Source organism: Echinops telfairi, unplaced genomic scaffold (genome assembly GCF_000313985.2).
Source record: "Echinops telfairi isolate 266 unplaced genomic scaffold, ASM31398v2 ScPeMD7_28;HRSCAF=97, whole genome shotgun sequence".
NCBI lineage: Eukaryota > Metazoa > Chordata > Mammalia > Afrosoricida > Tenrecidae > Echinops > Echinops telfairi.
Window position 1 is genome coordinate 2,979,467 of NW_022103925.1, and position 12,360 is coordinate 2,991,826.

Genomic DNA, 12,360 nt, shown 5'->3' on the forward strand with positions numbered 1-12,360 from the left:
CTTCAAGCCTTTAGGACCCCAGATGCTATATCTTTTGATAGCCGGGCTCCATCAGCTTTCTTCACATTATGTACCTGCTTTGTCTTCAGCGATCATCTTGGGAAGGTGAGCATCATGGAATGCCAGTTTAATAGAACAAAGTGTTCTTTATTGAGGGATTACTTGAGTAAAGGCTCAATGTCCATCTGCTACCTTAATACTAAACCCATAATATAAGCACATAGTTCTATTTCCCCATTGTCATATGTAAATATATTTACATATGTACATGCCTGTAATTAGACCTCTATAAATGCCCTTTGCCTCCTAGCTCTTATATTTTTACTTCATTCTTTTCCCACTCATGTTCAGCCTTCATTTGGGTTTCAGTAATTCCTCTTGGTTACATTGCCCTTGATCAAGCCCTAACAGACCTCCTCCACCTTCCTTGCCATTGATTTTGGATCACTTGTTCCCTTGTCCCTGGGTTTGTTGTCCATCCGTCGTGTCCCTCTTCCCATGTCCCTCTGGAACCACAGGTCCCATTGGTTTATCCAGCCTATCTTACCTAGATAGACCTGCAGAGATAATAATCCCGTACAAAAAACAAGATAGAGCAAAACAAAGCAACAAAAGAAAACACCACTAACAAGAAAAGAAAAGCCTATAAATAGTTTAAGGACTGTTTGTTGACCCTAAGGAGTGTTTTCCAGTTGAATCTGATGGGGCGCCACGCCCTGGTTACAAAGTCTATTTTTGGTGTTCCCTGGGGACTTCCTAGATCTCTTCCCCTTGCTGTTCTGTTGCATGCCCATAGTGTTTTGGCTCAGCTTGGTGGGGTCAGATCGGGTGCTATTCCCGCACTGTCTCCAGTGTTGTCCCCGTAGTGCTATGGGTCAATGAGGCCTGTTGTCTCTTGTAGTGGGGTCGGTCCTATGGTCCTCTCTGCTTTGGCTGCTCTGAGCTGAAATATCATCCTCAGGGCATGGTGAAACAGCTGGTATCTTAGCAGTAGAGAGGGTCCTAAGATGTCAAGGACTTTGCTATTTGTACTTGGCACGCACCCCCTCCCGGTTTTCCCTGGGGTGGGCAGTTCTGAGGTGATGCTTTGTGCCCTTAGGGGTTGCTGAAAAAAGATCCTCATTTGCAAAGAAGCTGCATCAGGTGCACTTGTTTGACCTCTGTCTCCCCACCACGTGTCCTCATTATTTGGCAAAGGCTGGCACATTTGGGCACAGTGGTGGGTGACATGGGTTCCCTGTCAGCTAGGTTCCCAGGCGCTGTCTGCCTGCATGTTTCAGGAAGTCAGCAGAGTTCATCAGTGCCTCTTCTTTCTCTTCTGCAGCTTCACCACGCCCGAAGGCCCTAAGCCCCGTTCGAGATGTGCAGACTGGGGCAGTGCAGTTGAAGAAGATGAAATGAGAACCAGAGTTAATAAAGAATTTGCAAGGTATGTTTCCAGATGCTCTAAACCAGGGATGTCAAACTGGCGGCCCAAGGGCCGCATGGGGCCCCCGAGGTAATTTTTTGTGGCCCACGATGCTCTGAAATAAAATGAAAATAGAAAAAATTGTTATGAAGAAAATAGCGCTTAGGGGAGATCGAGGCAATACTGTACACTCATTACCTCATTACGTTTTGTTTCAGAGCATCGTGGGCCAGTTTGACACTCCTGCTCTAAAGTGACCATCGGTGCTTCTTTAACCAAAACTTAAAGTGGAGGGTGTGCCCTCTTGTCACGGTGGGCCCCAGACCAGCATGCACATCCTCCTGGGACTTCTTAGAAATGGGAATTATGGTGTGAGGGCACAGTAATGGCCATTTCTAAGAAGTCACTGGAGACTGTGCTGGTCTGCATCCCACACTGCTGGAAAGTTTTCACCAGACTTTTGGCCAGTCCAGGAGATGGTTAGCCCTTCAGGGAATGATTTGTGTGGCTATTTTCTCAGTCCTCACAAGTGTGATAAGGTGTCGTCGTCGCTGACTTAAGCATTGGGCTGCTCACCTGAGGTCAGCAGTTTGAAACCAGTAGCTGCTCAATGGGGGAGAGACAAGGCTTTCTACTCTGTAAAGGATTACAGTCTCACAGACTCAGGGACAGGTCTGCCCAGTCGGTAGGGTCGCGTTGGGTCAGAACTGACTCAGTGGCACAGCAGGGTGCTTGGTGGTGCTGCTGGGTCAGCGTTGGGCTGTTGAGGAAGAGGAGGCTGTCTGCTTTTGTAAAGGGTCTCTGGGTTGGAGTCCACTTGGTGGCGGTGGGGTTGGTTTGGGTTTTTATATATGTAGCCAGAGAGACAGTTGTCTGCACCTCTACCACTTTCTTGATGGGGTCCAGACTCTGCTCTGGGATGCTGTGGTGACTTTAGATTTCAGGTAGCGTGTTGGGTTAGTGAGCTTCCAGCTGCAAGATCAGTGGTTCAGATCCACCAGTCACTCCCAGGGAGAAAGACGAGGCTGCTTGTTCCTGTAAAATTCTAACGTCTCAGAACTACTAAAAGGCAGTTGTCCTCTGTCCTGGTGGGTCACTGTGGGCTGGAACCACTTGATGGCAAAAGATGAGGGGAGCCCGGTGGTCCTCGCTTGGCGCATTCTGGGTCCTCTGCAGTTTGGACCTTGGCTTGTGCTGTCCTCCTCGCCGTCCTTGTCCTGGCAGCAGACCTTTGCAGACCTGCATCTGGGGAGCAGCAAAGCAAGACTGGACCGGTGCAGGACAGGTCCTGGGAGGGTGGCTGGTCCAGTCAGGGGAGGTGGTGCACACCATGCTCATGCGAGAGTGCAGTTCTTAGCAGCAGCTTTGATCCCGGGGTATGTTTTGGGGGTTCTCCTCCTTGTAGGCTGTTCATTGTTTGCAGTGAGTGCAGCTGCAAGGCAGTGCTCAAGGGAAGCATGCGATACCCAGGGCCCACTGAGGGTGGGCCTGCCAGAGGTCCTTTCTCCTGCTCGCACAAAGGAGGAGACTGGGGGAGGCCAATCAGACGGGTGGGAAGATCACCTCGCTCTGAATATACCCAGTGCTCCCTGGGCTGTGGGCCTTCTCAAAACAGCACTGCTAATTTTGCTTCCAGATACAAAAGGAAACTTCTCATCAATGACTTTGGGAGAGAGCGGCGCTCGTCCTCAGGCAGGTGAGTAGGTGCCCTGCCTGCAGGGAGCGGGGTGCGTCTGGTGTTCGGGACCCACCTCACTTGCTGAGGTGCTCATGGTGGCAGAAGCACGTGGAATGCATCTGTTTGTTTCCTGAGTGAAATGCTGTTGCAGGTGATTGTGGACTATTTGTGGTTGATCTGACTTGGGGTCCACTGCTGTGTCTCCGTGGTTTGGGTTTTTTTGGGGGGGGCTCAGCTTTGCAGCAAGGCTTATCTTATTCATCTCACCTCCAGTTCAGACTCTAAGGAGTCCATGTCCACAGTACCAGCCGACTTAGAGACGGACGAGAGTGTGCTGATGAGGAGACAGAAGCAGATCAATTACGGGAAGAACACCATCGCCTACGATCGCTACATTAAAGAAGTGCCCAGGTAAGGAGCGCTGTGTGAGGCTGGCTGATTCGAATCTGCTCTCAGGAGCCCTGGTGGCACCCTGGTCGGTGCTTACCTGCTAAATACCAAAGGCTAATGCTTCAAACCCACCTTGGTCCGCACCACAGAGGGGATATTTCTTGGTATCACCGTTGCTCTGTAATTACGGAAATGCTAACCCCAAGGTTTGGCCCACCTTTAGGCTTTCAGGCTACCACCTCCTTTGTGGGTAGTTAGTCTAGCTGGGTGACCTCGCTTGTTTTCTTGTAGACACCTTCGGCAGCCTGGCATTCACCCCAAAACCCCCAACAAGTTTAAGAAGTACAGTCGGCGCTCATGGGACCAGCAGATCCGACTCTGGAAGGTGGCACTGCACTTCTGGGACCCCCCGGTGGAGGAGGGCTGTGACCTGCAGGACATGTACGTCTAGGCTTTTCTGTTGTGCTTCTCTGCTCGGCCCGATGGAGACAGCCTCCATCACCTGTTCCTTAGTCCCTTGGAAGGTCAGGAGCAATCACAAACTGATCATGGCTTCAGGCTCGTTTTCTGGCGGCCCAAGTATGTGGGCCAAGTGGGCAGGTTCTAAGAGGGAAGGGGCGGGGAGCTTGCTTCTCGGCTTTCTATTAACGAATTGGGTGGAGGTTTACAGCTGATTACCAGTTTCACATTCAATAATTCTTCATGCATTTTGTCTCATCTCATTGACTTTGCAATGTGACTTACCCACTTCCTCCTTGTGTTTCCTGTTTCTTTCTGTGGCACTTTGGGTAAATGCTGCCCTCTGGCTCCGGACCTCACTGGTGCTGCTGCTCTCTGCGTAGGCTGCAAATGGAGCCGTGCGGAGAGCTGAGTCTGGAGATCTTCTCCCCATCTCTGCTCGACTTGTTTTCTTAGGGTTTTGTTTCACTTTTTCTTCTCTGTGTCGGACCTTCTAATGTGATCCCTTTTGGAGAAGTAGTTCACAAGACGGATAGATAGCGCTTGATCAGATTGGAATATGGGCTTTTTTAGGGGTGAAGTGTACATCCTAAAAAATGTTTTAAATTGCTTATATTGAACTCTGAAAGTAAAAGGAGCTTTGGGGGTGTGGTGGGTATCACATTGGGCTATTAACTGAAATTCAGGGGTGCTTATCCACCAGTTGGTCTGGGAGGAAAACAAGGCGGTCTATTTCCGTAAAGACTGACAGCCTTAGGAACCCTGTGGGTTGGTTCACTGTCGTACAGAGTCGCTGTGAGAATACTTTGGGGTTAGGGTGGATTTGTAAAAATAAAAGGCTGGAAAAAAATAAAAATAAAAGGCTGTTTTTAAAAGTTGTGCGCCAACTACACCAATCATCTACAGCAAAACTTAGCGCCAATTCAGCCAATTTTGCCTGTGTAACGTTGGGGTTGGCCAAACACTTGTAGCTGTGCAGCTACAATAGCTACAGTTCTACTATAGTACGAGGCATGACCAGCCTGAACGTAAAGTCACTGTCCCCCAAGCATGACTCCCCCCAGCAACCACTTTGGTCTGTTGGCTTGTTTCATATACTGTATATACTCGAATATAAGCCAACTCAATTATCAGCATGTAGCGTCCCGGCCTGTGGGACTCACGAGCAAGGCCCTGCAGGGAAAGACGAACCTGGATGGAGAAAAGACACGGAGACGTGGAGCAAGACAAAACTCTGATCAAACTCTATTTGTTTGGGCAAAGCTGGGGTATATAAAATGGGGAACTGGGAGGTGCATATTTTAATAAGGTGTGCGACACAACATCCAATCCAACATGTACATTAAAGAAGCTCCAATGAGCGCCTGGCATTATTAACCAATGGGTGAAAAGGTCAACTTTACAACTGCCCGTGGAACGCGGAGGCAGGAATTTAGGCAGGCCCAGTTCCCCACAGATTTAGCAAATGAAAGACAACACTTAACCAGGAAGCAGCCAAGTTCGGCTGAGGCTTAGGCCTTAATGGCCACCGGCTCCCAACATCAGCGGAGGCACCTAATTTTATCACAAAAACTACATTAAAAATGTGCTGGAAAAACTCGGCTTATACACAAGTATATACAGCAAGTGACATCAAAATACTTGTCACTTGGCCCACAATGGTCTGTTCAGGGTTTAGTAAGAGTCTTTTTAACTAGGGCAGGCTTTTAGCATTTCCCCCTGCTCTGTCATCCTCTACCTCAGCAGTTCTCAACCTGTGGGTCACCCGATTCTTAACAGTAGCAAAATGACAGTTATAAAGTGACAACAAAAGTGATTTTATGGTTGGGGGGGGGTCCCCTACCACATGAGGAACTGTACAAAAGGGTCGTGGTATCAGGAAGGTTGAGAAACACTGCTCTACCTGGTTGGAGGGGTTCTGGCCTCTGTGGCATGGCCCACCCTCCCTGTTGAGCAGGGATGTGGAGAGAACAGTTGTGGGCTCCTCTCCTTTGTGTGGGGTTTCTCCTCTGCTCCCCTCTTGTCCTCAGCTCTCTCTCTGTTAGAGCACCATTAAGTCACTTAACAAATCATGTGTTTCTGCTTTGAGGCTGGCTTGTGCAGATGTGACATCCCCCCACCCCTCCGTGTGACATGGGCTTTTGTTGTCTGATTCTCTTCTGACCCAACCCTCTGGACAACTGAATGAAACGCTGCCTGGTCCTTGGCCACCCTCACAATTGTAATGTTTGGGCCCATTGTTGTAGCCACTGTCCATCCATCTTGTTCAGAACCTTCTTCTTTTTCTCTGCTTTTCCACTGTACCAAGCTTGGTGTCCTTGTCTCCTGACATGACCAAAGTACACGTTACCATCCTTCCTTCTCACACTCTGCAGTACTTCTGCTAAGACACATTTGTTCTTTGGCAGTCCATGGTACTTTCAATATCCTTCATCAGCAGTGCAATTCAGATGCATCGATTACTCTTCAGGAGGCTTTGTGCATCATTCTCTCAATGAGCGGGATATTGGGAAAATCCGTATTCATGCATAGTCAGTGGTGAGTGCCCACACCCATAAGAAAACTGGACACATCAGGGCTTCCACTAGGAGTGGCCACAGGGGGGGCTGCTGGTGATATCGAAAATACAGAGAAAGGGGGTTTCATGGTCTGTGTCCTCTCTGGTGAGGAGCCAGGGACAAGGGCCACCCTTCAGGGTGCTTAGGAACATCTTGGCGGGGACTGAGGGAAACGTGATGTGGAGTGGGGGGTAGCTTTTGTCAGACAGACTGGGGGGCGTTTCTGTGCCTCAGATCCCTTGGTGAGACAGTGTGCTGACATCTCGCTGGTTTGTCCCGTAGGCGCCCTGTGGACCTGAGTGAGATGGAGACTGAGTCAGCGGAGAGCAGCTCAGAGTCCCAGACGAGCTCGCAGGACAACTGTGTAAGTACTCCCTGTGGGCCTTCAGCTGACGTGGGCCGGGCTCTGAGAAACGGCAGCCAGCTGCCGTGGAAGTGGGATGCTTTTGAGGAAGTGGATCCTGGCTGAATATCCTGGGCAAGTCCATCGGGCACATCGCTCCCCTGTTGCCATGGGAAAGTGCAAGGCCTTTCCCCATGGCCATGTCTGCACAGGCGCCCAGTCAGCGCCTTGATTGCAGGGTGTGCAGCACTTGGCGGGGTGGCTTACTAGCAGGAGTTCGGCATCGCCTGTTAGTAAGTAGATGGCTGCATGTCTAGCCCTCTTGCCCCTTGTATTTGCCAATTAAAAAATTAGGTATTTTGAGACAGAAGACAAGCTCAAAACCATGTGGCCCAGTCCGTCCTTTCTTGTACTGTTCCTCTAGAGCAGTGGTTCTCAACCTTCCTAATGCCACAGCCCTTTCATACAGTTCCTCATGTGGTGGTAACCCCCCAATCATAAAATCTTTTTCATTGCTACTTCATAACTGTCACTAAGAATCAGGCGACCCCTGTGAAAGGTTGAGAACCGCTGCTCTATGAGTGAACGTGGGTAGCTTACGTTGAGGGGGCCCCTCTGATGGTTGTGATCTACCCGCAGCCCGGCAGTCAGTTGCACAGCGTAATACCAACCCTGCTAGTGGTGAACAGCTTCATTCTTCTGTAAGGCTCTTCAAAAACAACTCACTGCCGTTGAGTCAATGCCAACTCCAAGACCCCATAAGTCAGGGTAGAACTGTCCCTGTTCACGAGACTGTAACTCTTCATGGGGGTAGAAAGGCCCGTATTTCTCCTGGCCGGAGAGCTGCTGGCAGTTTTAAATTGCTGACCTTGCAGTTAGCGGCCCAGTGTGTAACCGCAGTGCCCCCAGGGCACCTGTAACACTCTAGCGGGGCAGGTGGCTTCTGCCTGCTCTCTTTCCATCTGGGGAGCCTATGTGTCCTCCAGTTGCCTTACCAGGTCATGCTGCATGTCCCAGCTTAGTGATAAGAATTAGAAGTCACATGCCCAGCAGTGAGGAGGGGCAGGGCATTCACTGGTCAGGAACACGCCTCTTCTAGGCTGGGCTTTTCCCATTTGGGAAAGCAAGCCCCCCAGTGCTGTGGCTCCTCCCCTTTGTGCACCTCAGAAGGGGATGGGGGGGATAAGTGGGGTCTGCCTGAGTCTGGACCGTGAACCGCTTTCCTTCTGTTCATCACATGTAAGACCCTGTGCCCCAATGCGAGCCTGCTTTTGAACAGGCCCAGGACCATTTCAGAAGCGACCCAGGATATGAGTGGTCCTGGGGGAGAGGTGAGGAGAGAGAGAGGGCTGTGGGGTGGGGGTCCTTGATCAGGGGAGCTTGACTGGCGGGGGCCATGTAAAATGAGAGTAGTAACGGCAGACCCTGTCTTACCTGGGGGACAGCATGAATCAGGACGAGCCCAGGCTGTCCTTGTGAGATGGAGGTCAGACCTGCCCCCTCTCCAGCCCTGTCACGAATCCTGCTCCCAGCCGGCCCTCCCGCCCGCCACTCGGGTCCATATGCCATTGCACAGACTCCACGGGCTGTACATAGTTTAAGCAACTGACTGAGGAAGGAGCAGGTTGCAGCGAGGTCAGACCAACAGACTGCAGCTTGGCAAGATCAGGAAGCATGGCACCAGGGAGCCCACTCAGCTCTTCAACAGGCTGGCAAACAGCCCCTTCTCTAGGCTGAGTAAGCACCCCCAACCCCTCACCAACGATGGAGACCTCCTCAACCACTCAGGACAGGTCTGTCTTTGCTGCGCCCTGATCTTGGTGTTAGAGTCCAACCCACCTTCAGCGCTTGTAGATTCACGCTCCTCTCCTCCTCCCTTTGCTGCTGCTGTCTGAAACCTTGGAGCCGGTGCCAGAACAAGTGCTCGGGTCAGTTGGAAGGCGTGGTTCTTCCACTAACTGATGAGTCACCCCTCAGTCCATTTTGGGGGGTCATTTGCAGGCTAAGCTATAGTGATTTCATTTGCCTAACCCACAGTCACTTCATACACTTAGAAATACTGGCCACTCTGGCAGGCCACAACCCAGGCTGGGCCAGACAGAAAGTTAGCCAGTCAACCCAGAAAAAGTACTAAACCTTCCTGGTCAGAAAACTAGGGCAAAGGGGACTCCCAAACTGCTTTTCCCACGAAGCAAGGTCACCGAGTGGCATGGGCGACAACCCCAGGGAGAGGTCCTGGAGAGGCCAAAGGCAGGCGAGGAGATTGGGCTGAGAATTCAGACACGGAATTCCAGTCTGCAGGACCCAGAGCGAGCAGGTGGGTGGCTTGCTCTGCATGCTGTGCAGTTCCAGCCGGAACTTCCCACTGAGTGCTGCCACTTTTATCTCTTAAGACTCAGGATGTCCTGGACGAGGCCACGACACACTTACCATGCTCAGAAGGCCCGGCATTGCTCAAACACTGCAGCCCAGTGGAGGCCTGGCCCCCGTTTTCTGGGGGTGAAGCGGTGTCTGGAACAGCCCCGATGGCGGCCGCCCCCCGGTTGTCCCAGTAACTTCTGTGGCTGGGTTCACCATGTTGGTCTTAAGAGTGTTGAGACCCGTTTCTATGCAGAATATTCCTTCATTTGGAGTTGTCTGGTTGTTTCCTGAAGATTTTGATCTAGATTGAGCAGGACGCAGGGCCTGGAGGAGGTGGTAGTGTTAAAATTGATGCAACATGTTTAGGTGGAATGAGGTTTCTCTACTGTGAAGGTGGGACACTCCCCCGCCCCCCAATTTATACTAGAATCTGAAGGCTTTCCTGTTAGTCATCCACCCAAACAACTGTGCTTGATGGTGCAGAACATGGACGGCAGTTTCTGCCCTGTGCTGCCGCCATCGCGGGCCATTTCCCTGAGGTTGCAGCCCAGTACGTGGGTATGCAGCGAAGGCCTTGCTATGGCGTTACCTTTAAACTTCTATGAACGCTCACCGTGGATTGTGCAGCCTTTTCATAACACTTTTAATTAGTAAAACAAAAAACGCCCTGTTCATTAAAGCAATCAGAGATGTATGCAGTCAGACTCGCATCACCTCCTGTCCCACGAGAAAACCACTACATCTTGTGGAACCCTTTTATTTAGTGCTCAAAAGAGGGCGTGAGGGTATAGATACAAAGCCTTGTAAACGGGACCTTCCTGCAGTGTAGTTACCTAGGCCCCCATTGGGTGAGGCGTCCACAACCTGTCAGGATCCTGGGCAGCCGTCGGGTGGAGGGATCTCAGGCCTCAGGACCTCTGGGCTGAGGCCGAAGCCGCAGCTCTAGTTGTGGGAGCAATAGTGTGACTGCTTCATGATGCAGCCCTGTGGAATCACCCTCGACTCCACTGCCCACTCCCAGTGTCGAAGTGACCAGGAGTGATGTTCAGTGAGCAGAGCCTGATCCGTCCCACTTCAAATGGGATCTGATGGTGCCTGTGAATTGAGTACGTACTCGGTGTTGCTGCTTTTGCACGATTCAGACCTCCGTCGCGTGGCGGCGGCGACTTGTGTGGAAAGAGTTGTTTTAGCTGAATGCTTCAGTTGTGAAGGGAACAGACCAGACCCCAAGGAAGCTGGAAATTTGAAGCAATCCTGGCACCTCCCCGAGATCTGTCTGCTCCAGGGCACCTGTGGGCTTGGATGGGTCCCCCAGGGGCTCGTGTGTGACATCACCTCTGGTGGAGCATGCTGGCTTTGGATGTCAGGGAAACTTGATCTGGGTTTTCTTTTGGACTGAGGCTCCGCAGTGCTGCTGCCCTGGGTGGCTGTTTGGGAAGTTGCCGTCTGAATCCGGGGCTTGTACCCAGTGCTGGCTGCGTGGGCTCTCCTCCCTCTAATCTGGAGTGAAGGCACACGGGAGGGATGTAGAAAGCTTTTTACTTTCTAGCAGTTTATTACCATGTAAAATTGTTGTAAATGACACTGTATAGATTGTTTGTTCATACACTTACTTGTAAACTTGTTAAGACTTAGGTTTCTGTTGCTTTTGTATGGAATGATAGGAAAAAATAAAAGGAAAAAACCTTGAACTGAGTTACTGACTTGCCCACTAGGCCCTCTAGTGACTCAGGGTGGGGTAGCCGTCCTACTGCCCGGTCTCCTGTGCCCTCAGGAGGTGGGAATCTACAAGGCGGGGCTCAGATAGCCTTGCATTGCCATGCTGTGGGTGTTTCGAGCTCTGGAGCTGGGTCCTGACCTGGGCAGAGGGCAGGTCCAGCCCTATATGCTGTATGTACCCTGTGGCCTGGTGGGTGGTACATTGGTTAGGGAGTTGGCTGGTAACAAAGGTTGCCACTAAGAAAAAGAAAAAAATTAAAAAATCAGCCCAGGAAGATTAGAATGGACATTCCCTGGTGCTCCCCAACCCTCTCAATAAAGAAACAAGTTTACAACAACAAAAAAACAAAGGTTGCCAGTAGGAGCCCATCAACTGCTCAGGAGAGTGTGGCACCTCCAAAGCTGCCCTCAGGGAGTTTGCCACCCAGGGGTCCCAGCCGGAGTGGACTGGAGGTTGGGCTTGTGTTGGCTCCTCTGCTTCTGTGAGTTCAAACCAGCTGCATAGCCTGTCCTGGAGCAGAGCAGCCAGCTGGACCTTGAGCCTGGAGGGGTTGCCCTCCCTGCCTGCTGTGCCTCCCACAACTGCATCTCTGCTGCAGATCCTCCGTCTCACAGCCTTGGTCAGCAACCCTCAGGATGCAGCCTTACAGGTGATGCTGGGCTCCCAGCAAAGGCTGGTCATGATTGCTCTTGAAGTATTTATAACGAATGGGGTCCTTGTTCCTTTGTCATTTAACTCAGACTGCCTGGGTGCCCTTATGAGACATGGCTGTATTAGGAAGCTAAGTCCTGTCACTCAACATGGGTGTGTCATATGTATGACAGTAACCCTGCTATCCCAAATTGGCCATACAGTAGTTTGTGGGCACTGTAAAGCTCTGTGGGATGGGGGACCTTGAGTAGTTTTTCTTCTGAAAGGGGGTGGTGGGCCCAGTAAGTGTGGGGACCTTTGCAGTGAACCAGTAGACAACCGTAGAGTCAGGGCGCGTGATCCCTGGCAGTAAAGCAGGGCGGGGGCATACATGGAGGAGGGCTGGGTGGGGGGAGTTGCCCTGTGTTTTGAAGTGTGGTCAGCAGATGAAGAGCACTTGCCCCTGAGAGCTGCAAGTGCCCCGGCCCTGGGGTGGCAAGGTGACAGGTAAACCACCATCACAAACCTAGGATGAGGGGCTTTGAGGCTGGGGTGATTCTGGGTGTGAAGGTGAGCAAGATGTTAGTAGGGGCCTCAGGGACTTGGAGATGAAGTGCACGTTGCAAGGTGACTGGGAAGAGGAGTCACGTGGACTCCGGTGGCAGTTCAGCGACACTGCTGTGTGCAGTGTGAGGATCTTAGGTGCAGTCTTGTCTTTCCCTAGAACAGCGAACGCTGCGTGCTCCTGCGCTAATGTCTGCAGCCGTTGCTTGTGTTGGCGCCTAGTATTGCAGCCACTATCTCTTCATTCAC

The 12,360-nt window shown here is 51.4% G+C and overlaps 1 protein-coding gene across 1 annotated transcript; it reads left to right on the forward strand.

Moving 5' to 3' along the window:
• Positions 1-1,271: 1,271 nt before the first annotated feature.
• LOC101645797 (stem-loop binding protein) lies at positions 1,272-10,888 on the forward strand. Its single transcript, XM_045289475.1, has 6 exons — positions 1,272-1,429; positions 3,045-3,104; positions 3,360-3,497; positions 3,768-3,917; positions 6,776-6,857; positions 9,230-10,888. Exons 1-6 carry the CDS (start codon positions 1,272-1,274, stop codon positions 9,389-9,391), a joined length of 750 nt encoding a protein of 249 aa, XP_045145410.1. The 3' UTR covers positions 9,392-10,888.
• Positions 10,889-12,360: the final 1,472 nt, after the last annotated feature.